Source organism: Salmo salar, chromosome ssa17 (assembly GCF_905237065.1).
Source record: "Salmo salar chromosome ssa17, Ssal_v3.1, whole genome shotgun sequence".
NCBI classification, from domain to species: Eukaryota; Metazoa; Chordata; class Actinopteri; order Salmoniformes; family Salmonidae; genus Salmo; species Salmo salar.
The window spans coordinates 64,371,149-64,398,524 of record NC_059458.1 but is presented as its reverse complement, the minus strand read 5'-3'; the positions used below and the strand labels follow the sequence as shown (position 1 = coordinate 64,398,524).

The window sequence follows — 27,376 nt, the reverse complement described above, 5'->3', positions numbered from 1 at the left end:
TTGCCGTTGGGGCGGACAGGCTCCATATTTCACCCTGCTTTCAGTGGAGCTTCTGCCTGGGAGAGATCCAGATGTAGGGAGTTGGAGACTCCTCTGACCCAGGCAGAGGGCTCTTCTCTCCAATAAACTCCAGTGTGGATTTCCCCACTGAGGGAAGTATTTGGGGTGCATGGGCTCTCTCCAGTACCAGGGTGGGGAGAAGAGAGGAGAGGTGCAGGGCCCAGAGAGGGTAACAGGTGGGGGGTCCAGTCAGCAGCAAGTGTAAGGGTGTGCGTCAAAGGTTCTGCACTGGAGGCGAGATATATTGTAGTTCCCTAGAGTAAAGACTTTATTACTACAGCCTAAACTGACTAAACCAAAAAAGAGAAAATAAACTCTGGGAGGAGGCTTGTGTCAGTACATAGTATCTCACTCTCTCTCTCTCTGTCTCCCTCCCTCTATCTACCCATCTTTTCATCCCTCTCTCCTGAAACTTTAGTCGAGGGTAAGGCAGGTTCACGTGGCCGAGTGAGTCAGCTTGCGTCTCCAGGAGAAGTTGCCGTCACTGACATTCCTGCTCCCTCACACTGCTAAATCTTGTCTTGGAGAGGCAAACGCAACGCAACGGGACGGCAACCAAAACACAATAATAAACGGTGAGAAACGCAGGCCCTATATAATAAACGTCAAATACGGCCATACGTTTCAGTAAAGCTGGAAAATAAACGAGAGGCTTCAATTCTTTGCAAAAATCATTATGGATTTACTAGCATGATAAGGGATTTGTTTTTAAACTTTTGTTTTCAATCACTTTTATTTTCTCCGATATTTAGTCTCGCGTTCCCTTTCATTTCACATATTCCAAAACACAGACTCCATCTGTTGTCTCAGTGAAAGTTAAAATAATGAATAGCAGAGCGTTCCGAAGTCTGTGTTTTGTAAACCACGGATCAAAGAAGACAAGGGCCATATTTTCCCATGAATCATTAAAATGTGAGAATGGTACAAAGCCCAGGACTAAGTACTGAATAATAAACCACTAACAGTGAGGCGTCCTATAGCTTTCTCTGAGCAGGTGAGGTGTAGATTAGACTGGACTAGGTCTAATCCAAGGCCAAGATTCAGACAAACGCAGAGAAAATGTAATAAAATATTTGTCTGAATCCTGGGCTAGGGTTACCTAGTCCATTCAGATTTACACTTCCCATGCTCAGAGAAAGCTTTGTGATTTAGAGCCCTTGGCGTCGTGATTTGATGGTTACTACTACCATCACCTCTGTCATGGTCTACAAATCAAGTGCACTGTGATGTCGATAATCTGTGTTTATTTAAATCCCTGCCTTAGATTATATGGAGATTTGTTTCAATTTCAACTAAGGTGGAAAATTATTCTGGATCTGGTCCAGTGGTCATATAGCATTGCCCTTTCTCAAATGGATTCAGTGACATAGGTGATACGCTTTTAATTAGAAACAGAATGAACTTTTCTCTCTTGGCTTTTTACCCCGCAAAAAAAAAGACTTTCAAACATACAGTATCTGGATTTCATCTCAGTTTATTTGGCCAAATTGCTGAGCATAGAAGAAAACGTTTGATCATCAGTTTCTTGGTCAGAAAGGCCCTGGCTCATGCCATGTTTATACTTTCTGTTGTTTGACCCAGGTGAAGCTGTTCACAACCTTTGTTAGGCTGCATTCTGCACCTGCCAGTGAGTTTACAAGCCAATAAGACAATGTTTTAGCCCCGATCTAATTGTTAGGAGGCCATATTAACAAGTTGCCAGCCCAGGGCTATGGCTGTATGGTACTTCTTCTTAAGCCTAGGCGTCCCGCTAGCGGGACAACTTCCGGTGAAACTGGAGGGCGTGCAATTAAAATAATATTAAACATTTAGGTACATATAAAAGTGTCTTATATCGGTTGAAAGCTTAAATTCTTGTTAATCTAACTGCACTGTCCGATTTACAGTAGCTATTACAGTGAAAGCATGTCATGCAAATTTCCAAGACTGTGTCCCTGTACTAAAACTGATATTTCTTCTTCGTTTTTGAAATTACAAGCCTGAAACCTTTAACATAGACTACTGACACCCTGTGGAAGCCATAGGAATTGCATCCAGGGAGCAAATTTCCTGTATGCCCTTATACTTTCCATTGTAAGAGCATGGTCTCTCTCAACAACAAAAAAATCTGGTTGGTTTTTCTTTGGATTTTCTCCTACCATACCTATTGTGTTATATTCTCCTACATTATTTGAACATTTCTACGTTTTCTTTCCAATGGTACTAATTATATGCATATCCTGGCTTCAGGGCCTGAGCAACAGGCAGTTTACTTTGGGCATGTCATTCAGGCAGAAATTGAGATAAAAGGGGCCTAGCCCTAAGAATATTTATTACACATCTAAGGCTTTCTGTATATGGTCTGGTAGGATGATTTTGGTTTTGTTTCTCTCTGGGTGATTGTGAAGAGGATTATACACTAACACAGTGGGTGTTGAGAGTCATGGTCACTGTCACCGCTGACAGGGTGCGTGTGGCTCAGGGTGGGTGTTGGTCTTTGTTTAAGATGTCGTTAATGTCCTTCTATCCTGGTAAAACACTGCTGGTGGTCAGGGTGTCACTATGGAAATTACGTTGAAGAAAATATAAAAAATAATAATAATAATATTAAAAAAATGTAAAGTGTGTGTGTTTAGCAGGTGTCTATTTGAATCCTCCTGTCTAGTCCTTGGTAGAGAGCCTTGGTCGCTTAGCTGCAGTTTGAGACGTGTGGGAGATTAATTAAGATAGTGTTCTTGTAATGAGTGTTCCCTCTCTCTGGGAGCTACTCCTGTTCTCAGCCAAACCCTGAGCGGAACCAGACGTCACACACACACACAGCCGTCTGTCTCACAGCCTTTCACCATAGAACGGATGCTCTGGTGTCCCAGCTTCCTCAGATTAGTTCCTTCTTTTATCATGCATCATTAGAATCTCCTCCTAGCCCTCATTATTCATAAAGGATGACTATCGGGTGCTCGTCCAATTGCGAAGTATGTTTATTTAATTGTGGGATGGCGTGTGGGTGTGTGCGCATGCAAATTCTTCACATTTGATTGCTTTCTGATGGTATGCCTTTCTGCTGAATCACCATAGAAACTGACCGGGGTTTTTTTGTCCCTCTTTATAAAACAAATTGAGGCAGTGAGCTGTTAAGTGAATATTTGGAATACTTCAGGTATCCTGAAAAATGTTTGACCCCTTTCAGATTTAACCCTAATAACACTGCTCAGCGTTTTACTAAGGAAAATCAAGAGGTGCATTCAGTGGAACTGAAACACAGCCAAGGTAAAACATTTTCTGAATTCCTACGTGAAGAAATCATTTGGAAGACCAACAGCAGAGCCTTGCCAATGTAACATTCACCTCCTGTAAGATAATGTCTCAAACTTTAAATTTAATGGGAAGGTCTGAGCCAGTGGTTTGATGTTCAAGGTTTTTTCCTTGCCGAACCTAAACCTTTAAACCTGACCATAAATCGCCTAACTTGCCCCAGATCTCATGATAATGTGTTCTCTATGGGTTTGCCCTTTTGTCTTCTATCCCTGACCCCTCCGCAATTACGGGGCCCGGATAGGTCAAACAGACCGCTGCCTGCATGGTCGTCAGCAGGGTCAATAGGAAGTCAAAGGTCGTCAAAGGTTATAGGCAGGGCTGACGCGGGGCAAAAGTGGACCAGTGTGTCTGCGTTAGTGCTCAGGGGCATGGAAGTAAAATAAAATGCTTATAATTTCACAGAGTATCCCATATCTGCTTTACACTATTTTTCCCAGAGTGCATCTAAACTTGTAATTTGCAACAACATTTGCCTTTGAAGTGAAATCACAAATCCGTGATGGTATGCTCCAGGGAGTTCAAGGCTATACAAACCGGTGACCTGTCAATACTGTCGACAGAGAGATGTTTAGAAGTAATTTTTGTGTGGTTGTTGCTTGTGTCTCCAGGCATGTGTCCTATTGCTAGCCAAGCTAATTGATTGAGTTAGAAACAGGACATTCTCCAGTGAAGGTTAGCGGGTACAGGCTGCAGCAAAGCCTACGGCTGCTGTGTTTGCAGACAGGGTTTGACAAGCCTTCTGTCAGTCATACCTTTTCTCTCCTTTCTCCTCCTTTCTCTTCCTGTCTCTGTGTTTTGACATTCCTGTCTTTGACCTTGCCGCCCCAGATGAATGTTTTAGTGTTCATCCCGTGCACCATGTTGAAAGGTAATCAATGGCCATCAATATGGAAGAGACAGTATCTTTCTGGAAGATACACAAGGTCAAATGGAAATGGTGACAGTTGGTCTTTGGGAATTTAGGCTATTGATTCTGTGAAATGTATTCTCAAAGTTGTTTTTCTGTTTTTTTACAGATGTATCATTAAATATTTTCTTTTGTACACAGAACTATTCTCATACTGGCTTTGAGCTTAAGTGAGTTTCCATAGAAAAAGGCCAAGGTTATCTACATAATAAAAGGGAAAAGGTTAAACTAACACAGCTAGACTATTACATACAGTGCATTGGGAAAGTATTCAGACCCCTTCCCTTTAACCACATTTTGTTATGTTACAGCCTTATTGTAACATGGATAAAAAATGTTTTTTTAAATCTCATAGATCTACACTCAATACCCCAAAATGACAAAGCGAAAACTGATTTTTAGACATTACTGCAAATGCATAAAAAAAAACGATACCTTATTTACGTAAGTATTCAGACCCTTTGCTATGAGACTCAAAATTGAGCTCAGGTGAGTCCTGTTTCCATTGATCATCCTTGAGATGTTTCTACAACTTGATTGGTATCCACCTGTTGTAAATTCAATTCATTGGACATGATTTGGAAAGGCACACAGCTGTCTATATAAGGTTGACAGTACATATCAGAGCAAAAACCAAGACATGAGGTCGAAGGAATTGTCCGTAGAGCTCATGTCTTGGTTCTTGCTCTGACACAGGTTTGTGTTGAGGCACAGATCTGGAAAGGGTACCAAAAAATGTCTGCAGCATTGAAGGTCTCCAAGATCACAGTGGCCTCCATCATTCTTAAATGGAAGAAGTTTGGAAACACCAAGACTCTTCCTAGAGCTGGCCGCCCAGCCACACTGAGCAATCGGGGGAGAAGGGCCTTGGTCAAGGAGGTGACCAAGAACCAGATGGTCACTTTGACAGAGCTCCAGAGTTCCTCTGTGGAGATGGGAGAACCTTCCAGAAGGACAACCATCTCTGCAGCAATCCACCAATCAGGCCTTTATGGTAGAGTGGCCAAACGGAAGCTACTCCTCAGTAAAAGGCACATGACAGCCCACTTGGAGTTTGCCAAAAGACGCCTAAAGGACTTTCAGACCATGAGAAACAAGATTCTCTGGTCTGATGAAACCAAGATTGAACTCTTTGGCCTGAATGCCAAGCGTCTCGTCTGGAGGAAACCTGGCACTATCCCTACGGTGAAGCTTGGTGATGGCAGCATCATGCTGTGGGGATGTTTCTCAGCGGCAGGGACTGGGAGACTAGTCAGGACCGAGGGAAAGATGAACAGAGCAAAGTACAGAGATCCTTGATGAAAACCTGCTCCAGAGCACATACGTCAGACAGCAGCGACGGTTCACCTTCCAACAGGGCAACAACCCTAAGCACACAGCCAAGACAACGCAGAAGTGGCTTCGGGACAAGTCTCTGAATGTCCTTGAGTGGCCCAGCCAGAGCCCTGACTTGAACCCGATCTAACATCTCTGGAGAGACTTGACAATAGCTGTGCAGCGACGCTCCCCATTCAGACTGACAGAGCTTGAGAAGATCTGCGAGAAGAATGGGAGAAACTCCCCAAATACAGGTGTGTTAAGCTTGTAGCGTCATACCCAAGAAGACACTGTAATCTCTACCAAAGGTGCTTCAACAAAGTACTGAGTAAAGGGTCTGAATACTAATGTAAATGTGATATTTAAAACATTTTATTTTCTTACATTTTAAAACATTTCTAAAAACCTGTTTTTGCTTTGACATTATGGGGTATTGTTTGTAGATTGATGAGGGGGGAAAAAACGATTTAATCAATTTTAGCAAAAGGCTATAATGTAACAACATGTGGAAAAAGTCAAGGGGTCTGAATATATTCTGAATGCACTGCATTCACTAACAATGGAACAAGGCTCAGAGTGACTCTTTGGATTAACTTTCTATTATACCAGTGGAAATGATTGTAGTGAAGTAAAAGTAAAACTCGTCGAAAATAGTAAAGTACTTTACAACACTGACCCTCACCATCATTCAACAGCACTGAGATGACCGTTTGACCTGCATGATGTCAGCCAGACTTTGTAATCCAACAAAACGACGATCTCAACATGTCATCTCCGCCCCATTCGCCTAAACTTTACTCAGCCTTTGCTTCTCTTCCACCTCCATCACTAATAAATCAGAGAACCTCATGGCCCAGTACTGTCTATTAAACCTCCCCTACACCCGACAGTTTCAAGTTTTATTAGTCGTATGTACGGGATACACATGGTATACACCGTCCAACCAAATGCTTACTTGCAGGTTCCTTCTCAACAACGCAACAAGAATAAGATATAGAAGTTAAGAATACGAACGTAAAGTAAATGGCAGTAGAACAGAATAAACATTTTAGCATAAATACAATACAGGAAGGAACATTTTACATGTCCAATATTGACACTCCCTCTGGTCTCATGGGGCCTGTAGTCTGTAGCTTAACTGACAGTAAAAATACATTTGATTTGGTATCTGCGGGTGAAGGTGTAACCGGAGGACTGGTTAGGTGAAAGGTCGTGAGAGGCTCTATAGAGAGTTGGTGGGATTCTGTGGCAGGTGAAGAGGCCAGGTGCTAATTAAGGCTACCGCTAGCTAGCGTGATGGACAGGTTGATTTGCGTCTCCGGTTTCAGACTCCTGGAGGGAATATTACCCAACGCCGCTGCAGCGCAGGTCATCCGTGTAACGAAGACTGCTCTGACGCTGGTGCTGAGTAACCTCACCCTGCAGAGTCTCAGAGAGCTTCACTCTAAGACTCTCGTTCCCTCTTGTCCTACACTTGTGTCCTACGTAGTGAAGATGGAGTGAGAAATCAATGATAGGGAGGTTATACCAAAGGCTAATAGGATAGTCATCCTTCATATGGCCATGAGATTCCCCTGACATTACGTCTGCAGACTGCTAGATAATGCAGTAACTTACAGAAAATGTTGGGAAGAGGATGATGACATTGGATGGGATGAGAGTTAGTCAGCCAAGCGGTTGTCCCTCTTCCTCACAAGCAGTCCCTGTATGTCTATGGAGAGGAGTGTGTTGATGCTTGAGTGGTGAGTTTGTGTGCTCCTGCTCCTCTTGCCTGGCCGAGAATGTGGAGAATGTCAGATAGACAGACAGCCAGACGACTCTGTCGCCCTGCACTGGCCACTCTGGGTGGTCCCTCTCTACGAGGGGGGACAAGGAGGAGACCATACTCTGGCACGATACCCAACCCAGCCCCTCTGCTTTACCTGCCTATATACCACCTGCCAAAACTCTGTATACTGTAGAAGTACTGTAGGCTAGGCCTGTATCACCATGGAGATGGAAGAAATGTCCTCGTGCGGGTCAGCGTCTCCAGAGCCAGACCGAAGCTTTGAGTTGCCAGGATAAAGGTTGTGAGTGGCGCAGTATGTGTGACTGTACCAACATTGTATTAGAAAAGTGTAGCCATGCAGAACTGAACCCAAGGAGATGTGGCATTGTCCTCACAAAGAGCACCGACACTTGGCAAGAGGTCTAAAGTCAGACGTTTATAAAGAAACCCACTCTATCTTCAGTGGGTACATGAATCAGGGGGCGGGGGTGTACTAAGCCCATGCTTCAATATTTATCAAGGCGAGTGATTGGGATCTGCCTACTCCTGCCCCTGAAAACAGGGGAACACAGGTCCTATTCGCTGAAAATAGACGATTCCTCATTTGCATGTGGTTAATGAATTCATGATGGCTTTTGAGGGTGCGGCCCGTTTGGAAAAGGACTGCATTGAATCTGAGACACAAAGGGAGGTTTGTGATTGGCCGCCTGCCCAGCTCTGTGGTGTTAATTTGGTCTGAATACCTCTGGGCCTTTGGCTCTCAGACACTGAGGTAGCCAACATCCAGAAAGAACTCACACTCCACAGGCCTAGTTAACCATTTAAGCTAGTCTAGCTTTCCAGTACTCCTATGAGTAGAGTGGATTAAATCTTGGTTGTGTAGACTTGGTTCTCTTAAACTTCATCCCCAGATAAAGCCTTGGCTCGAACTACGCTGTACCGTGTACGGCATCCATATTAGGAAGTTGTTAGTTCACACAATGCCGTAATCCTGATCTTTTGATATCTCTCCTGCCTCCTTGTGCACCTAACCCTGCCTGGACACAGCTGGACTACAGGTGTCATGGCTCAGTACAGCCTGAGAGTGTCAGTCCCCAGCTGGTGCCCCCCACATAGAGAAAGGGAGAGTAGAATGAGTCTGTCAGGGTGGCTCAGTGGGCCGACCAGCACAGACTGCTGGCTCCATGTCCTTAAACACGATCTTGGGGGGACCCACAAAGTCATCGCTCTTGTAAAAGCCAGACAGCGTACTTTCCAGCGGCGCTGAATCTCTATTTTTACAATTCTGCAATGTGATAAACTGTTCCTTGTATGGCGAGCCAAACCTAAAACACCACTGGCTTGTTTACTGGTGGGGATCATGGTGGAGGCCCGCTTCTTTGATCAGTCTAACAAATGGGAGAGTTAGTCTGTCATTCCGTGTTATGGGTTTTCACTTCGCCGGAGGGAAACTTCTTATTCTCTGTGGTGGCACCATTCCCGTCTCCCTCCCTTTCACTCCCCCCTCAATGTAATCACAGCACCATGAAACAAGACAAGGCCTATCTCCATCTACATAAAAAAAAATATGAAATGAACACTGCAATGTCTTCCACGATTTTAATTACAGTAAAACCATCATGGGCAGAATCCTTCACTTAGATTCTACAGACTGACATCACAACTGTTTTGTTCCTTTTGGACAGTACTATGTGGCATGCAGGACGGTTGTTGCCTTTCTCTGCTGTCCTCCCTTAGTTTACAGAGGACTCGTTTATAAGGAATGATGATCAAGGCTTGTAGTCTTGTCATGTCACTAGACGTTCCTGGTGGGTACATTTTAGACTGGATTAAAAGCCTGCTGTCTAAAACAGATTCGCCCTCTGTGCGAGGTTCACTGGACTGAGGATCAATGCAAATGTGAATCGAAAGCTGAAATATAGATCTGAGATCCTGCTGTAATGTCAAGGTGAATGTGTATTCATTAGGCTCGTTAGTTACATTATCACCACCGAGGATGTCTGACCTGCTGTCTTGGGTGACCGCTAGTATGGATTTATATCTGGGTTTTAGTCTTGCATGCGAAATATGTAGACTACTTCACTCAGACTAGATAACATCTGCAGTTGCTCTGCGGCAGTGTACGACCATGCGAAGCCCGCAACCCACCACCACTAAATATTGAATGACCGTTGTGGTCTCTTGGCACCTACGAAAGGTTTTTGTGCCGCTTCCGCTTGACCCAGCTCTCACAAATGAACCACTCTTCAAAAGGGACTAGAGGTATTACTGTGCGGTCACCTGCAGCGGTCGGCTGTTCTGCCAACCCGCAGTCCACTACATGGATGACCGCTCTTGGTCAGAACGCTATTCCTGCACAGCGGAGCCCCCATGGGTGAACGCTCACAGTCAAAGTGAACTCGGGAGTCCTACCAGGAGGCACATGGGGGAAGGTGCGGCCCACCTGCACACATAAATAATAGACTACCCACAATCTTCTACTCAGTCCTCACCACTGCTCTGCGTTGTCCTCCTGCGGGCTTGTTCTATAACGAGGCCAGAAAAGTGTTTGTATCCTGTCTGTCCATGATGCCTAAACAACAAGGGATACGCCATTTCATCCTCAGTCATCACCACAGCAGCTCAACCTACATACCAGACCTCCCCAACGTCTTACTGTCAAGGGTGGTGTCCTCCCATTTTACGACCCCCTGAATACTTCAACCGAGCCAATAACAATGACCAACATTCTTATCCATTATGTTTAACATTCAGAGCCAGTTTATCCTCAAGCCACATCTGAGTGAATCCAGTCTACATAAACAGCACCAGCCATAGCAGACTGGACAGACAAGGACAATTTAGCCAATTATATCCACAAACACTTATGACACACTCAGGATCTCTGCTGGTGATGTCATCATAGTGGAATGCAGGCTAAGCCCGTGGCTAATCAATCACATGTGGCTCGGGAATATTACTACAACCTAATGGATTTATAATTCATTGTGATGAGAGAATATGGAAGCTCCCATTTGATATGTTGGTTTTCAATAAACAGGCCCGAGCTCATCGTAAGAGCATGGGTTTGATTGTCAACCCAATGATTTATATGGTAACAGACCGTACTGTACATGTATCAGCCACTGTCCTCAAATGCTTTAAGCGATACTTCTGGGACTCATTATTACTGATCTATGACAGCCATTATATAGTTTAAGGTTTGATTACATTTCCACAGCCACGTGTTAATGTTATGGCGTCAAAATCTTAACTCGTCCCACAAGGATGACCTCCGATCCCATCAGGTCAAAGGTTAATGGGTAGTAGAATAAACATCCACAGACTTGCCTGCCACCATCTCTCTTTGTAAGCCTATCTCATTATAAATTAGACCCATGTGAAATTGTGCAAATCCCATGTATCTCAGGCAGAAAATGATGGAGAAAGCACTTGAAGTGAGTCTTGTTGTTTTCTTCAGAGAGTGCAGGTGCACTACACTAACGGTTATTGTGACATTTTGATAGAAGGCTGTAATGCTTGCCCAGGCATGACTCATGTGTTTCCTGCTGGGGTCATGATGAGCAGACAGACACTGGATCCCATGGTATGCACCAGAGGCTATGCTCGCCTCACCATGGATCAGCTGGGTGGCGGGGTCATGTGACGCACGCCTGCCGCGTTTCCCCCCGAACACTGGACTTAGTTAGGGCTTCCACCCATGGGAGGAAACATGAAAGTCTCAAATTCCTCCACTGAGAAAACAATACAGAGTTAATGATAATAATAAGTTATTTCACCCGGGCCACCTCACCCCCCACCCCTCTGAACACTTTGTTCCCCTTGTGGAATGTTCCAGAGGGACAATATGGATAGAATCAGACTGTACCAAGAGCATTGACTTTAGGGGGGATTCCAGATCCACATTGAGCAGGGTTACAATGAACCCTTCTGTAAACAGGAATTATTAAGTGAGAATCAGCACCTTTTGCTCCAGGAAAAACAGAAGCAGGAGCCCGCAGGCTTGTAAACTGAACAGTCCTTTCCCACAAGCATAAGTAAAATATAAAATAAAACCCTTTCCAAGAAGGTCTTTAAATCTCTCCCCTGCCTGCTTATTCTGGAGAGATGTAGGTAAGAGTGGTTTGGAGTGAAGCATGGTTTTAATTAGTTCTTATAGTTACTCCTTCACCCCTGGTGGCACGCATGGTTTCCCTGATCTCTGGCAGAGGTGCTGTTGAACATCTTTAGCCTGATGAGCCGAAGGCTTGAGCTAACCCAATTTCTCCCTGAGCCCAATGCGACACTATCTCCTCAGCTGTAAAGCTTTGGAGATGGGATCTTCTCCTTTTTCCAGAGGTTCCCTTTATTAAATGCACATTGACTTGTTGGAGTTTGACAAGGGCCTTCGTATTAGATTTGAGTCTGGTGGAAACAAAGCATATGTTGTGTGGTGTGTGTTCTTCATTCCGCACTGTGAGAATGCTCATGCCTAAAATTATACGTGATACACCAACCGACTAATTTATGCTTTTTTAACAATATAGCTTAAGTTGATTTCTCTCCATATGATTGGGGCATAGTATATGAGGATGCTTATAGAGGTATGTCAAGATCAATAGAGTGAAGAGGCGTGGGAAATGGTACTTATTCATGTAAACAACTCTAGCTTTATTCCATACGGCAACAGCACTAAACACACATCCATGATCAAAAAGAGAGGGGGAGGGGAGGCACTGGAAAACAGCTTTCATTCAGGATAAAAGGGCCTCGACCTCAAAAGCAATGTGCAATACTATTGAATAGAATAATGAAAAGTGACTTTAGCCTGGAGGCCTGAAGGAGTGCACAGACAGCCTGTTTGTTGATTAGAGAGAGAAGACAAAGGAAGAAGGATCAACTTGCTCTCAACTCCTCCACTCCTGCCCTCTGTCAATAGTGATAAATATGCATGAGTTTGGCATAGACAGTGAAGGCCTTTGATGGTTTGGATGGAGAGCTCTCCGTCTCTGGACGCTTAGAGACAGAGGATGTTTACTTCTTCCTTCTAGCTTTAGGACAATAAGGGCTTTTACAGTAGCTGGTCGGTCAGAGAGACAACCAAGTAAATGGTTTTTCCACAGATCTCTTTTGCTCACCATGATAGTGAAGTGTTCATAAAGTGGCTGGAAAGTTGTTGTGTGGAATCTACTGCATCCGTTGCAAAACAGATGATGCAATCACTTTTTATGCACTTGTTGTTTAGTCAGTGTTAGCTGACTTGGTATAGTCCTGCTGTAAACGCTACAGATTCCTCATTATTTCCCACCATAACATTTTCTGTTTGTATCCCACAGACCTGCAGGCCTCCCAGACGGTGGAGTACTACAGTCTGTCAGACAAGGCCATGGACTACAGGGTCCTGTTGATGGATGAGGACCAGGACAGGATGTATGTTGGCTGTAAGGACCATGTCCTGTCTATGGACATCAACAACATCACCCATGGGACACTCAAGGTGAGGTCCTCTTAGCAGTCCGTTAAACTGCTAAGAGGATTTTCCTTACAGCATCAGGGAAATGTTTAGTTGATCATTGTTTGTTGTGATAGTATTGTAAGTAGAGAATTGATATAGCAGGATACTGCCTACAGCCTTACAGTATTATAGTATGATGGTGTGTTGACTCATAACTCCCTGTCCGTTGCCTACATTACTTCCATTACTTTCCATCCTATTTATCAAGGAGACAAAATGATGTTGATCTCATTTAGCTTTCCTTGCATGTGGCAGATCATGGCTGAATACATTATGCTAGTTATACAAGAACAGTAATGGTGGTAATTAAATATAATTATAATATAGTACATTTTATATGCTAGATCACACCCATTTCATGGAGCAAAATATATGACACATATTAGTGGTGCTTGATGCAGCTCTGTGATTCTGTAACAGAAATGCCATGCTAATTGTATCTCTGTGTGCAGTGAGGGAGCTATCCTGTCTATAACTGACAGGCATGAAGAGCAGAACAGATGGGAATGCATTTAGTTTACCCCAGAGAGAGCTGTAGCACATCCATTTGCAAAGTAATTGCCTGATACGTTCCCAGCATTAGATCCTTCAAGCTCCTCACGGGATTGGAAATATAGCATTTACTGGAGACAAGTTATCATCATTATTGGGAAGTTCACTACAGTGTAGAGCATCCCTACTAGGAAGTCACTACAGTGTAGGGCATCCCTATTAGGAAGTCACTACAGTGTAGGGCATCCCTACTAGGAAGTCACTACAGTGTAGGGCATCCCTATTAGGAAGTCACTACAGTGTAGGGCATCCCTATTAGGAAGTCACTACAGTGTAGAGCATCCCTATTAGGAAGTCACTACAGTGTAGAGCATCCCTACTAGGAAGTCACTACAGTGTAGGGCATCCCTATTAGGAAGTCACTACAGTGTAGGGCATCCCTACTAGGAAGTCACTACAGTGTAGGGCATCCCTATTAGGAAGTCACTACAGTGTAGGGCATCCCTATTAGGAAGTCACTACAGTGTAGAGCATCCCTATTAGGAAGTCACTACAGTGTAGAGCATCCCTATTAGGAAGTCACTACAGTGTAGAGCATCCCTGTTAGGAAGTCACTACAGTGTAGGGCATCCCTATAAGGAAGTCACTACAGTGTAGGGCATCCCTATTAGGAAGTCACTACAGTGTAGGGCATCCATATTAGGAAGTCACTACAGTGTAGGGCATCCCTATTAGGAAGTCACTACAGTGTAGAGCATCCATATTAGGAAGTCACTACATTGTAGAGCATCCGTATTAGGAAGTCACTACAGTGTAGAGCATCCATATTAGGAAGTCACTACAGTGTAGGGCATCCCTATTAGGAAGTCACTACAGTGTAGAGCATCCATATTAGGAAGTCACTACAGTGTAGGGCATCCCTATAAGGAAGTCACTACAGTGTAGGGCATCCATATTAGGAAGTCACTACAGTGTAGGGCATCCCTATTAGGAAGTCACTACAGTGTAGAGCATCCCTATTAGGAAGTCACTACAGTGTAGAGCATCCATATTAGGAAGTCACTACAGTGTAGAGCATCCCTATTAGGAAGTCACTACAGTGTAGAGCATCCATATTAGGAAGTCACTACAGTGTAGAGCATCCATATTAGGAAGTCACTACAGTGTAGAGCATCCATATTAGGAAGTCACTACAGTGTAGAGCATCCATATTAGGAAGTCACTACAGTGTAGAGCATCCATATTAGGAAGTCACTACAGTGTAGAGCATCCCTATTAGGAAGTCACTACAGTGTAGAGCATCCATATTAGGAAGTCACTACAGTGTAGAGCATCCATATTAGGAAGTCACTACAGTGTAGAGCATCCCTATTAGGAAGTCACTACAGTAAGTGAAGTTTGTCAGTTTGCTTCAGAGTCTGTTTATTTCTGTTCAATATGTTGTCATCTCTTCCTTCCTTCCGCTCCCACAAGCTGTCCATTGTTTCTGGGTTTAAAAAAGTTCCCAGCTTTCCAAGAAGACCAGGATGTGCAATGGTCCCTAATGAAGCTGTTTTCTGTGTTTCTCACCAGGTGTTTTGGCCTGCATCTGTTAGCAAGATTGAGGAATGCCAAATGGCTGGCAAGGACCCCACGGTAAGAAGAGTAATGCTCAATATGTAGCACTAACCGCTAACTAAATCCACTGAAAGTCATGTGTGATGCTACCCGCTAACTAAATGAATGAACACACTATACTGAGGATGTGGTCCTTTTCCATTAGCATGTATTAGCATGTTAGCATCCTGAGTTCCAAACACGTGGGGCTGCAGATGTGGAGTTGAGGAGAGTCATTGACTCCTCTTGGCATTCTTTATGTTAGTCGATAGAAGAATGAGGCGTAGGAGTGCTCTAATCCACCCAGAGAAAACAAACAAGCATGAAAGCAGTACGTTAACCACTGTGACTGACAACAGATCTCATAACCTGGCCTGAACCCTTACTGCACTGCGTCTCTGTATTAGCATATACAACATTGACAATCTCAAAACAGCAGCTGGTGATTCAGTTTCTTGTAACTAATTAGGCTGTTTTGCATGTTAGGACAAAAGTTCTGTTTTTGTTCCATTGTTTTTATTGGACTGTATTGGCCTGTTTTTACTTGGACTGTGACTTCAAAGGCATGCATGTGGTGTACTGTTACGAAGCTAGTAGCCTTAGTTAGCAACAACAGCCACCATGGCAGAGAGCTGTGGTCTTGTACAGTACTATAGTGTAGGACCATAGTCTTGTACTGTAGGAGTAGAGAAGAAGCTGTTTCCAGTCAGTGGAGGGTGATTAGTGCTGCCTAGAGTCACGGCTCCAGCTCTGTGGACAGCCTCACACAAATATTTGTGTGGAGAAGACCAGTGGTCAGCTTACCTCCCTCCTCCGCCTCTACTCTGCCATCCCTCTCTTTCGCAGCCCTGCCTGGTCTCTCTCTCTTGCATTCTCGGCCTCTCCCCCCTCTCTCTCGCTTTACTCTTACTGTCTCGCTCGCTCTTTCTTTCTCTCTCTCTGTTTAAACTCTGTTTTTATAATGCAGTTTCTCCCGGACATTTTATTTCTCTTCCTGAATCGCAGTCAGTTTGTTATGGTTACCCTCCTGATGTGTATATATTCAATTCCTCCTTTACGATAGAATCTGGGGTCACCGGGCCTCCAAACTACGACCACACATTGTAAGCACTGGAGGATGGCATTTGGGGAGAAATATTCCTTTATTGTATGTATAAAAGGTTGAGATTGATTAAATCCATGTTTAAAAGTTCCCTCGCTGTGTGATCCTCCCTTAAAGGCCATCAGCCTGGTTTTAAATCCCCTGCTACAGTTGCTCTGGCTTGTCTCTGAAGGGGGGCTGTGGCTGGATAGTTAACCCAAGCAAGCTCTGGGACATGATATTAGTTTATATGTAAATCTGCTATTGGATATGAGCAGACAGTGGGGGGTGTAGAGTTGATGGTGGGTGTCGTCTGAGGGGTGTTTATCTGCTAGGAGGAGAGAGAGAGGGAATGAAAGAGATGGTGAAAAAACGAGAGAGGGAATGAAGGGTGTGTGATGTTGGACGTATCATTGTTTTTCTCGGTAGAGTTGGTGTGCAGAGTGTGAGCGGACACAGCTGCCCCGTTTCCGTGGGGATGGCCAAGTTCCTAATGGCTCCCTGGGTGCTCCTCTCCTCTGCTGGCTCGCTCCGCGGTCTGAGTTTTTATTACGCACAAAGCCCAGTGCTCCGGCCACTCCCACCTCGTGCTGAAGAGGGAAAGATCGCGATTGGATCTGTAATCAGATCACAGGGCTGTATATACTCAGCCCTGGAGACGGGGCTTTGACAAAATATCACTTTCACTGTTGACACGCTTTTTTTCCACTCTACCAGTGCCAGGGAGCAAACTGGAAATTATGATATTATGATATTATGCTATTATGATTGTACTTCATGGCAGTATATACAGTTGAAGTCGGACGTTTACATACACTTAGGTTGGAGTTATTAAAACTCGTTTTTCAACCACTCCACAATTTCTTGTTAACAAACTATAGTTTTGGCAAGTCGGTTAGGACATCTGCTTGGTGCATGACACAAGTCATTTTTCCAACAATTGTTTACAGACAGATTATTTCACCTATAATTCACTGTATCACAATTCCAGTGGGTCAGAAGTTTACATACACTAAGTTGACTGTGCCTTTAAACAGCTTGGAAAATTCCAGAAAATTATGTCATGGCTTTAGAAGCTTCAGATAGGCTAATTGACATACTTTTTGTCAATTGGAGGTGTACCTGTGGATGTATTTCAAGGCCTACCTTCAAACTCAGTGCCTCTTTGCTTGACATCATGGGAAAATCAAAAGAAACTAGCCAAGACCTAAAAAAAATGTTTTTTAAATTGTAGACCTCCACAAGTCTGGTTCATCCTTGGGAGAAATTTCCAAATGCCTGAAGGTACCGCGTTCATCTGTACAAACAATAGTATGTAAGTATAAACACCATGGGACCACGCAGCCGTCATACCGCTAAGGAAGGAGACGCTTTCTGTCTCCTAGAGATGAAGGTACTTTGGTGCGAAAAGTGCAAATCAATCCCAGAACAACAGCAAATGACCTTGTGAAGATGCTGGAGGAAACGGCTACAAAAGTATCTATATCCACAATATCAAATCAAATGTATTAATAAAGCCCTTCTTACATCAGCTGATATCTCAAAGTGCTGTACAGAAACCCAGCCTAAAACCCCAAACAGCAAGCAATGCAGGTGTAGAAGCACGGTGGCTAGGAAAGACTCCCTAGAAAGGCCAGAACATAGGAAGAAACCTAGAGAGGAACCAGGCTATGAGGGTTGGCCAGTCCTCTTCTGGCTGTGCCGGGTGGAGATTATAACAGAACATGGCCAATATGTTCAAATGTTCATAGATGACCAGCAGGGTCAAATAATAATAATCACAGTGGTTGTCGAGGGTGCAACAGGTCAGCACCTCAGGAGTAAATGTCAGTTGGCTTTTCATAGCTGATCATTCAGAGTATCTCTACCGCTCCTGCTGTCTCTAGAGAGTTGAAAACAGCAGGTCTGGGACAGGTAGCATGTCCGGTGAACAGGTCAGGATTCCATAGCCGCAGGCAGAACAGTTGAAACTGGAGCAGCAGCATGGCCAGGTGGACTGGGGACAGCAAGGCGTCATCAGGCCAGGTAGTCCTGAGGCATGGTCCTAGGGCTCAGGTCCTCAGAGAGAGAGAGAGAGAGAAAGAGAGAGAGAGAGAGAAAAAAAATAATACTTAAATTCACACAGGACACCTAATAAGATAGGAGAAATATACAGATATTACAGACTGACCCTAGCTCTCCGATACATAAACTACTGCAGCATAAATACTGGAGGCTGAGACAGGAGGGGTTGGGAGACACTGTCGCCCCGTCCGACGATAGTAAAACAAGTCCTATATCGACATAACCTGGAAGGCCGCTCAGCAAGGAAGAAGCCACAGCTCCAAAACCGCCATAAAAAGCCAGACTACGGTTTGCAACTGCACATGGGGAGAAAGATCGTACTTTTTGGAGAAATGTCCTCTGGTCGGATGAAACAAAAATAGAACTGTTTGGCCATAATGACCATCGTTATGTTTGCAAGCCGAAGAACACCATCCCAACTGTGAAACACGGGGGTGGCAGCATCATGATGTGGGGGTGCTTTGCTGCAGGAGGGACTGGTGCACTTCACAAAATAGATGGCATCATGAGGGAGGAAAATTATGTGGATATATTGAAGCAACATCTCAAGACATCAGTCAGGAAGTTAAAGCTTGGTCACAAATGGGTCTTCCAAATGGACAATGACCCCAAGCATACTTCCAAAGTTGTGGCAAAATGGCTTAAGGACATCAAACTGAAGGTATTGGAGTTGCCATCACAAAGTCCTGACCTCAATCCTATAGAAAATTTGTGGGCAGAACTGAAAAAGCGTGTACGAGCAAGGAGGCCTACAAACCTGACTCAGTTACACCAGGTCTGTCAGGAGGAATGGGCCAAAATTCACCCAACTTGTTGTGGGAACCTTGTGGAAGGCTACCTGAAACGTTTGACCCAAGTTAAACAATTTAAAGGCAATGCTACCAAATACTAATTGAGTGTATGTAAACTTCTGACCCACTGGGAATGTGATGAAAGAACTAAAAGCTAAAATAAATCATTCTCTCTACTATTATTCTGACATTACACATTCTTAAAATAAGGTGGTCCCAACTGACCTAAGACAGGGAATTTTTACTCTGATTGAAAGTCAGGAATTGTGAAAAACTGAGTTTAAATGTATTTGGCTAAGGTGTATGTAAACTTCCAACTTCAGCTGTAAGTAGCAAGTGAGGAAAGTTGGAATAACATTGGTAGCTAACCATTTGGAACTGTGTAATTGTTCTTTATGAAGCATAGTCCCTGACCAAACACAACTTGGCCACTGTTGGCTTTTATGACCTTCTCAACAATTGCAGTCTGGAAGGATTTTGCTGTTGATGATTGATTGACTGATGTATGAATACTTTGGTGATTTCATACATGTACTAACCAATTTCCTCCCCATCTCTCTGCAGCATGGATGTGGGAACTTCATCCGGGTGGTCCAGCCGTTCAACAGAACCCATCTGTTCATCTGTGGGAGTGGTGCCTACAGTCCTGTCTGTGCCTTCATCAACAGGGGCAGGAGACCAGAAGTTAGTATGCTCCAGACCATGACAGTTATGCTATTCTTGACCTACAGTACATTCTCTACCACCATAGTGTCATACAAATGGAAATTCCTGTGGATATGTGATGTGGATATTGCTGAAACGAAAGCTTCTTAGGTTTACTACTGGGCGTCTGCTTCTGAAACCAAACTATGGGATTTTTTATGTTTCGTCTGGGGCAAGAGGAAGTCTGTCTTAATCCAAGACATCCTCAGGAAAGCAGCCATTTGAGTTTAGTCATGTGTGTCTGTCTCTCTGAGACAGAGAAGAGAGGGATGGAGGAGCTGTCTGACCCAGTCTCTGGCCACCCGGCCCTGGAAACCAGACTGAGAAACCTCCAGGAGAAAAGCGCTCACTGAACTCACTCATAGTTACAGCAGTCTGCAGCGCCTGCCAAGTACTAATCGGCACAGAGTTCGAAACCAGGCTCTTTCTGCAGTATGGTGTCTTCTGTCATTTAGGGTTTTGTTTGAAAAGCTGCTTTGCTCTGTTTTTCCCATCAGCCAATGCTTGGATGTGTCAGTATCGTGTCTCAGACTGGGTTTGCTAACAGTACCAAGCTGCTATTGTGGGACTTTGACGCATAACTCCCTGGGCACTTTGACCCCTAAGCGCGTGTCACATTGTTGTATGGGAGCCTAGTGAGGGGGATTTCAGTGTCACAGACAGGTCACCTTTTGTGTGAGGGTGTCGCCGTACAGACCCTGTGATGAATGGCCACGGTTCACCGCCAGAGCCACGGGGAATCTTCACGCAGTGGAGATCAGTCGCGCTTTTCTGGAGAACGTCCCTGGGCTGACGACACCCCCTTCCCCTTCATTCCCCCAGTCAGAACTGTCGAAGTGTGGGTAGGACCAAATCGGGGGGATGGGATGGGGGGATTTTCCGCTGACTGCCAAGATTGTAAATTCAGATGATCCATTTCACTGTGAGGGGTGGCAGAGGGCCAGGTCTGAGATGGAACCACAGCATCTCAGCCCATCGGAGGACATGTTCTTTTAATGTCCCGTACAGACCAGTAAAGGTAAAGCCCAGCGCTGGCTTTGTAACTCTTTAAACCAGAGGGATAAAACCTTACACTGGACTACCTTGAGAACATTTGAAATGCTCATAATCTCATATTTATTGCTAATAAGAGCGGAGGGTAGAGTTCTGCCAAATTCCCATTCTAAAATCTGTTATTTACATTTTCTTTTCCTGTAGGAGCAAGTGTTCCACATTGACTCCAGAGCGGAATCTGGGAAGGGAAGGTGCTCCTTCAGTCCTAGAGTCAACACTGTCTCCGTCATGCTTCGTAAGTTCTCCTCTGTCCCTCTATTGGCTCTATTTATGTCTCTGTAGCACGCGCCATCCAAAAACACAAACCGCTATACTTCACCACCCTATGGTTAACCCCACTCCCCCTTATCGGTGACCCTGCCGTAGGTCGGGCCGCACACCCTCGTCACTCTGTGTTGTCCTATGGTCTCTGATTGGTTGCCGGGTGTCAAGTTGCTGACGAAATAGCCGGAGTCACCGTGTCGCACGCACAGCTCGCTTTTCTGACACCCGAGCCCCGTGGCATCAGCAGCCCTACCCATCATCAGCCCCTCAAGCCCGGGCAGTCCGGTCACAAGGAGAGGGTTGGCAGAGAGGAGGGGTAGTGGTGGCAGAGAGAAGGCCTCTGAGTCAGACTAGGGGACAATCAGGCCTGTGTCTGGGCTAGATAAAAGGCTCTATCTCCATACTGAACCCCTCATATGAGCCTGTGCTGTCTGGGGGATGTTGACACCACTGCTCCCCTCAGAGCAGCCAACCACATACAAACACTCCCACTTGGACCTGAGCCACACCGCCAGAGTACAGGCTGCTGCATGCTGGGCTGGGGCTGATGGAATGATGAAGTGACAGAGTAATGGAATGATGAAATGCACAGCGGGTGTGGAGAGAGGAAAGAAAGAGAGATAGTGCGGGCTCACAGCCAGGGTCATTAGCAAAGTACAGGGAGATCAAACACTATGGCTGTAAATCCTCTGTTGGCTCCATTACTGTTTACTGTCACCATTCCCTGTCCACAGTGATGTACTGTCATTGTAAACAGTACATCAAAGGCTGTCATTGTAAATAAGAATTTGTTCTTAACTGACTTGCCTAGTTAAATAAAGGTTCAAAATTATTATATAGTTGTGTTTATTCCATCAGCATTGAATATGAACCCAGAATGTTCGTTGACACAGGCACATTTTTGTTCCGTTGGCTGTTAATAGTCAGTGGTTGATCTTGTGTTGCCAAGTCTCCAGGGTCAGGGTTGTGTTCATTAGGGCACACTATATGGCAACACTTTTTGCAATGGAAAATTAAAACAAGCTTTTCTTAGTGGACAAGTTCAGGTAGAACAAGTTCCGGTAGTACCTCCCTGTTACACTCTGTTTTCTTCCATGTTGTGCCATAATGAACACAGCCCTGTATGTGTCTCTGTGTTCCAGACCAGGAGCTGTTCTCAGGCATGTACATAGACTTCATGGGGACGGACGCTGCCATCTTCAGGAGCCTCACCAGGAGGAACGCAGTGAGGACAGACCAGCACAACTCCAAGTGGCTGAGCGGTGAGCACATACAGCAGAAACATATGAAGCACATGTAATGTACACCAGAAGTCTCCAACTGTGACCCTGAAAAGCTAGAGGTTGGGCAGGCTTTTGTTCCATCCCTGCACTAACACATCTGGAGTTGGAGATCCACATGAAGTAAATTAAAAGTACTTCAACTACTTTGATACTGGAGACAATGGACAGAACGTTATACTGTAACATTTTACCCTGTTTATTTATTTTCCATAGAACCCATCTTCATAGACGCCCAGTTAATCCCAGATGGATCGGATCCCAACGATGCTAAACTGTATTTCTTCTTCCGGGAGAGACTGACGGACAACAGTGGGAATACCAAGAACATCCACACCATGGTCGCTAGAGTGTGTCCTGTAAGTGTGTGTCCTGTAAGTGTGTGTCCTGTAAGTGTGTGTTCTGTAAGTGTGTGTCCTGTAAGTGTGTGTTCAGGAAGTGTGTGTGTACGTGCGTGTGTGCATTGCATATGTGTGCATGCATGAGACATTAACATGCATCTCTTTCAACGTCTACAGAATGACATAGGTGGCCAGCGTAGCCTGGTGAACAAGTGGACCACGTTCCTGAAGGCCCGGATGGTGTGTTCAGTGCTGGAGGAGGACGGCACCGAGACACACTTTGACGAGCTCGGTGAGGAATACGCCAACACCTACCTACCTAAGGCCTGGAACATTCTGTTCCAACCCAAACCACCTCTCCTGTTTACCTAGAACTAAACATCTCCCTGGCCAGTCTCTACAAATACCAATGTATCTCAGATTCTCAGGTGTTTTGGATTATAAGAAGGGTCTTTACACCTATTTCTTGACCTTCTCGTCAGTATTGAAAGAATTCATGGTTGCACTTTAGTTGGCTAGTCCACCTGTAGATGCTCTACAGACTATCTACAGACTATTAGTAACATGTAAACAATCTACTAACCCTAGCTCTAACCCCAATATTAACCTTTACCCTATCCTTTAGTCTAATCCTAACAAGCAGTTGCTTATCAACAGATCGTTTGTTGATAATATGACAATCCGGACTATCCAACCAGAGTGACCCAACTCATCCCGTAGTATTATTTTAGTCTTCTGTGAGTCTATGGAGGTCTGTCAACACGGACATTCATTCAATTCATCTCCACTTCAGACTCTTCCATTCCAGGAATATTAAACTATAAGGTGCATGATGAACGCTGACTCCATAACACAACGCTGTGTTTTCCCTTCCAGAGAGTGTGTTTTCGCTGGAAACCGATCACCCCAAGAGCCTCCTGGTGTTCGGCGTCTTCACATCCACAAGGTGAGGCCAATGGTAATATTGCTCAAGCCTTGGTGGCTATGCTGACTGGCATGGCAGCACCGGATATCACTAGGAATGAAGCAGACATGACAGGAGCTCCTGGATAGAGACCCCAGTATCACCTTTCACTGGAAATGCCAGTTAGCATAGCATATTTAATGTAACCTTTACTTAATCAAGGTTAAGAACAAATTCTTATTCACAATGACGGCCTACACCAGCCAAACCCGGGCGACGCTGGGCCAATTGTGCACCGCCCTATGGGACTCCCAATCATGGCCGGATGTGGTGTAGCCTTGATTCGAACCAGGTACTGCAGTTACACCTCGTGCACTGAGATGCAGTGTCTTAGACCACTGCGCCACTTGGGAGCCTACTCTAGTGACCTGCATGTACCAGGGAGGCTGGTGGGAGGAGCTATAGGAGGATGGGCTCATTGTAATGGAATAAATGGAAGGGAGTCATACATGTGGTTTCCATATGTTCCATTCCAGACATTACAATGAGCCCATCCTCCTATAGCTCCTCCCACCAGCACTACAGTATTTGGCTCATTGACTTTACCATACCGTTCTCATTACATTGATCACTTTTCCTTATGTACTAGCAATGCAGTTAGTGAGCTCTGCTTCCTTTCGCAATGTTGACAGCAAGTTCATTATGTATGAGTATCACCATGTAGTACCCCTGGTGTTTCCTGAGGTCTACTGTATGTGGTAACTCAGACACTATATGTGTTCAATTACGTTATTTATCCTCAAGGGCTTTTGCAGGATGGCTATGCGTGCCTGTTACGTGTACTCACTGGGTTGTATTCACTAGGAACTAAACAGAAGCAAACGCACAGAAACAGGAAGGGAACTATCAATAAGAAACACATTTTCTTTTTTACATTGCAAAACATTTTGCGTTGGTGTGCACTAATGAATACAACCCTGGTTTCTTTAGTCATCAAGGCTAATTGGGCAGTATCTAGATCAGGGTTACTTAACCTTGTACCGTGACCCTTCCATAAATCCTAAGGAAATGCTTGTATCTTTTGACCCTGCCCATAGGGCTCTGTAGTGCACTATATAGGCAAGAGTGTGCCATTTGAGACTCATCCTCTCTCTATAGCCAACACAAACCGTCTGTAGTCTCCAGGTCTCCATGCAATGTTGTCATTCCTATCTCTCTCTCTATAGCCAACACAAACTGTCTGTAGTCTCCAGGCAAAGTTGTCATTTGTATCTCTCTCTCCATAGACAACAGTCTATATGCAACATTGTCATTCCTATCTCTCTCTCGCCAACACAAACAGTTTGTAGTCTCCAGGTCTCCAGGCAACGTTGTCATTCCCATCTCTCTCTCCCTCTATAGCCAACACAAACAGTTTGTAGTCTCCAGGCAACGTTGTCATTCCCATCTCTCTCTCCCTCTATAGCCAACACAAACAGTCTGTAGTCTCCAGGCAACGTTGTCATTCCCATCTCTCTCTCCCTCTATAGCCAACACAAACAGTCTGGAGTCTTCATCTCTGGAGTCTTCAGAGTCTTGTCATCTCTCTCTATAGCCAACAGTCTAGTCTACAGGAAACATTGTCATGCCTATCTCTCTCTAGCCAACTGTTACGTACACCTCTTAGAGAGGGAACGCAACACCCTGCTTCAACTCAACTCCCCGTTGAGGCAGAGAATTTACCGTTTACTTTGAATTTATTCCTTCACACGGTAAATTTGGGGAAAAGGGGCTGAACGGAACCAAATCAAAGAAAGTAAATGTCAAAGACCCCTCTTCTACCTTACCTGCCTACCCACTACTTACCTAACTAGCACCACCTGGTGACCCACCCACTACTTACCTAACTAGCGCCACCTGGTGACCCACCCACTACTTACCTAACTAGCGCCACCTGGTGACCCACCCACTACTGACCTAACTAGCGCCACCTGGTGACCCACCCACTACTGACCTAACTAGCACCACCTGGTGACCTACCCACTACTGACCTAACTAGCACCACCTGGTGACCTACCCACTACTGACCAAAATACAGGGGGTGGTCCGCCCAGGTCTTACCTAGTGTGTATAGACAGTAAATACTACGGGTTATGTATGCCCGCAGGCCTCTTGCCTAAGCACTCCCTAGGGGCCTTCCCCCCTGGGAACAAATTAAACAATACAAGCATAAGTAATCAATTTCAAGAATCAAAACACTGCATCCTATTGGCACACATACCTCAGAGCAGCGGTTACAAAAATACCTAACAAAAACCTGTCTCTAAGCAACAACCAACACAGGACATCACCATCAGCTCTCTCAACAACAACCAACATAGGATACAACCATCATCTCTCTTAACAACAACCAACATAGGACATCACCATCAGCTCGCTCAACAACAACCAACATAGGATACAACCATCATCTCTCTTAACAACAACCAACACAGGACATCACCATCAGCTCTCTCAACAACAACCAACATAGGATACAACCATCATCTCTCTTAACAACAACCAACACAGGACATCACCATCAGCTCTCTCTCAACACCAACCAACCAACCAACCAACCAACACAGGACACAATAATCATCTTCTCTTCTAAGCAACAGAACACTGGCTTATATAGCTGGAGAAGGAGTCTAATGGGATACAGCTGTATCCTGATGAGAGGGCTGCTTGGGAGAATTTGAGGAAGCCATCCTGAAACACACACACACACACACACACACATACATACATACATACATACATACATACATACATACATACATACATACATACATACATACATACATACATACATACATACATACATACATACATACATACATACATACATACATACATACATACATACATACATACAAAACCACAACACAGAAACTGGGGAACGTAACACCAACACAAACAGTCTGTAGTCTCCAGGCAACATTGTCATTCCTATTGCTCTCTCTAGCCAACACAGTCTGTAGTCTCTATGCAACGTTGTCATTCATATCTGTCTCTCTAGCCAACACAGTCTGTAGTCTCTATGCAACATTGTCATTCATATCTGTCTCTCTAGCCAACACAGTCTGTAGTCTCTATGCAACGTGGTCATTCATATCTCTCTCTCTCTATAGCCAACACAAACAGTCTGTAGTCTCCAGGTCTCCAGGCAACGTTGTCATTCCTATCTCTCTCTCTATAGCCAACACAAACAGTCTGTAGTCTCCAGGTCTCCAGGCAACGTTGTCATTCCTATCTCTCTCTCTATAGCCAACACAAACAGTCTGTAGTCTCCAGGTCTCCAGGCAACGTGGTCATTCCTATCTCTCTCTATAGCCAACACAAACAGTCTGTAGTCTCCAGGTCTCCAGGCAACGTGGTCATTCCTATCTCTCTCTCTATAGCCAACACAAACAGTCTGTAGTCTCCAGGTCTCCAGGCAACGTGGTCATTCCTATCTCTCTCTATAGCCAACACAAACAGTCTGTAGTCTCCAGGTCTCCAGGCAACGTGGTCATTCCTATCTCTCTCTCTATAGCCAACACAAACAGTCTGTAGTCTCCAGGCAACGTGGTCATTCTTATCTCTCTCTATAGCCAACACAAACAGTCTGTAGTCTCCAGGTCTCCAGGCAACGTTGTCATTCCTATCAGCACAATGTGTTTCTTCCTCTCGCTCCTTCAGGCTTTCTCCTCTGTTTCGCTCGCTGAACAAAGGCTCTCTCTGTATTACTGATGGTCATATGGTTTTAGGGTCCGGTCCAAACCACATCATATCCTCATAACCTTCTGGGAATGGAGTAAGAATGGGGGAAGAGGGGCAAGTTGGGTAGAGCGGAGTGGTGTGGCAGTAAGCTTCACCCGGATTTGATGGCTTGGATATCCTATGAACAGCAGGGTTTAAAGGACTGTGATGTTTTAACTGGGTGGATCTGGGGGCTTCTAGGA

General features: G+C 44.8%; 1 protein-coding gene across 2 annotated transcripts in view; it reads left to right on the top strand.

Annotated features, from left to right (window-relative positions):
• The window catches only part of LOC106576426 (semaphorin-3C), a 47,428-nt gene that overhangs the window by 9,760 nt on the left and 10,292 nt on the right, over nucleotides 1-27,376 (top strand). The window contains exons 3-10 of one of the 2 annotated variants that reach the window (XM_045699969.1): nucleotides 12,662-12,822; nucleotides 14,905-14,967; nucleotides 19,429-19,548; nucleotides 20,767-20,857; nucleotides 22,029-22,148; nucleotides 22,383-22,540; nucleotides 22,685-22,799; nucleotides 23,384-23,453. In XM_045699969.1, coding sequence (XP_045555925.1) covers nucleotides 12,662-12,822; nucleotides 14,905-14,967; nucleotides 19,429-19,548; nucleotides 20,767-20,857; nucleotides 22,029-22,148; nucleotides 22,383-22,540; nucleotides 22,685-22,799; nucleotides 23,384-23,453 — 898 coding nt within the window. The remainder of the gene's footprint in view (nucleotides 1-12,661; nucleotides 12,823-14,904; nucleotides 14,968-19,428; nucleotides 19,549-20,766; nucleotides 20,858-22,028; nucleotides 22,149-22,382; nucleotides 22,541-22,684; nucleotides 22,800-23,383; nucleotides 23,454-27,376) is intronic. The other variant, XM_014153606.2, reaches the window with a different exon arrangement.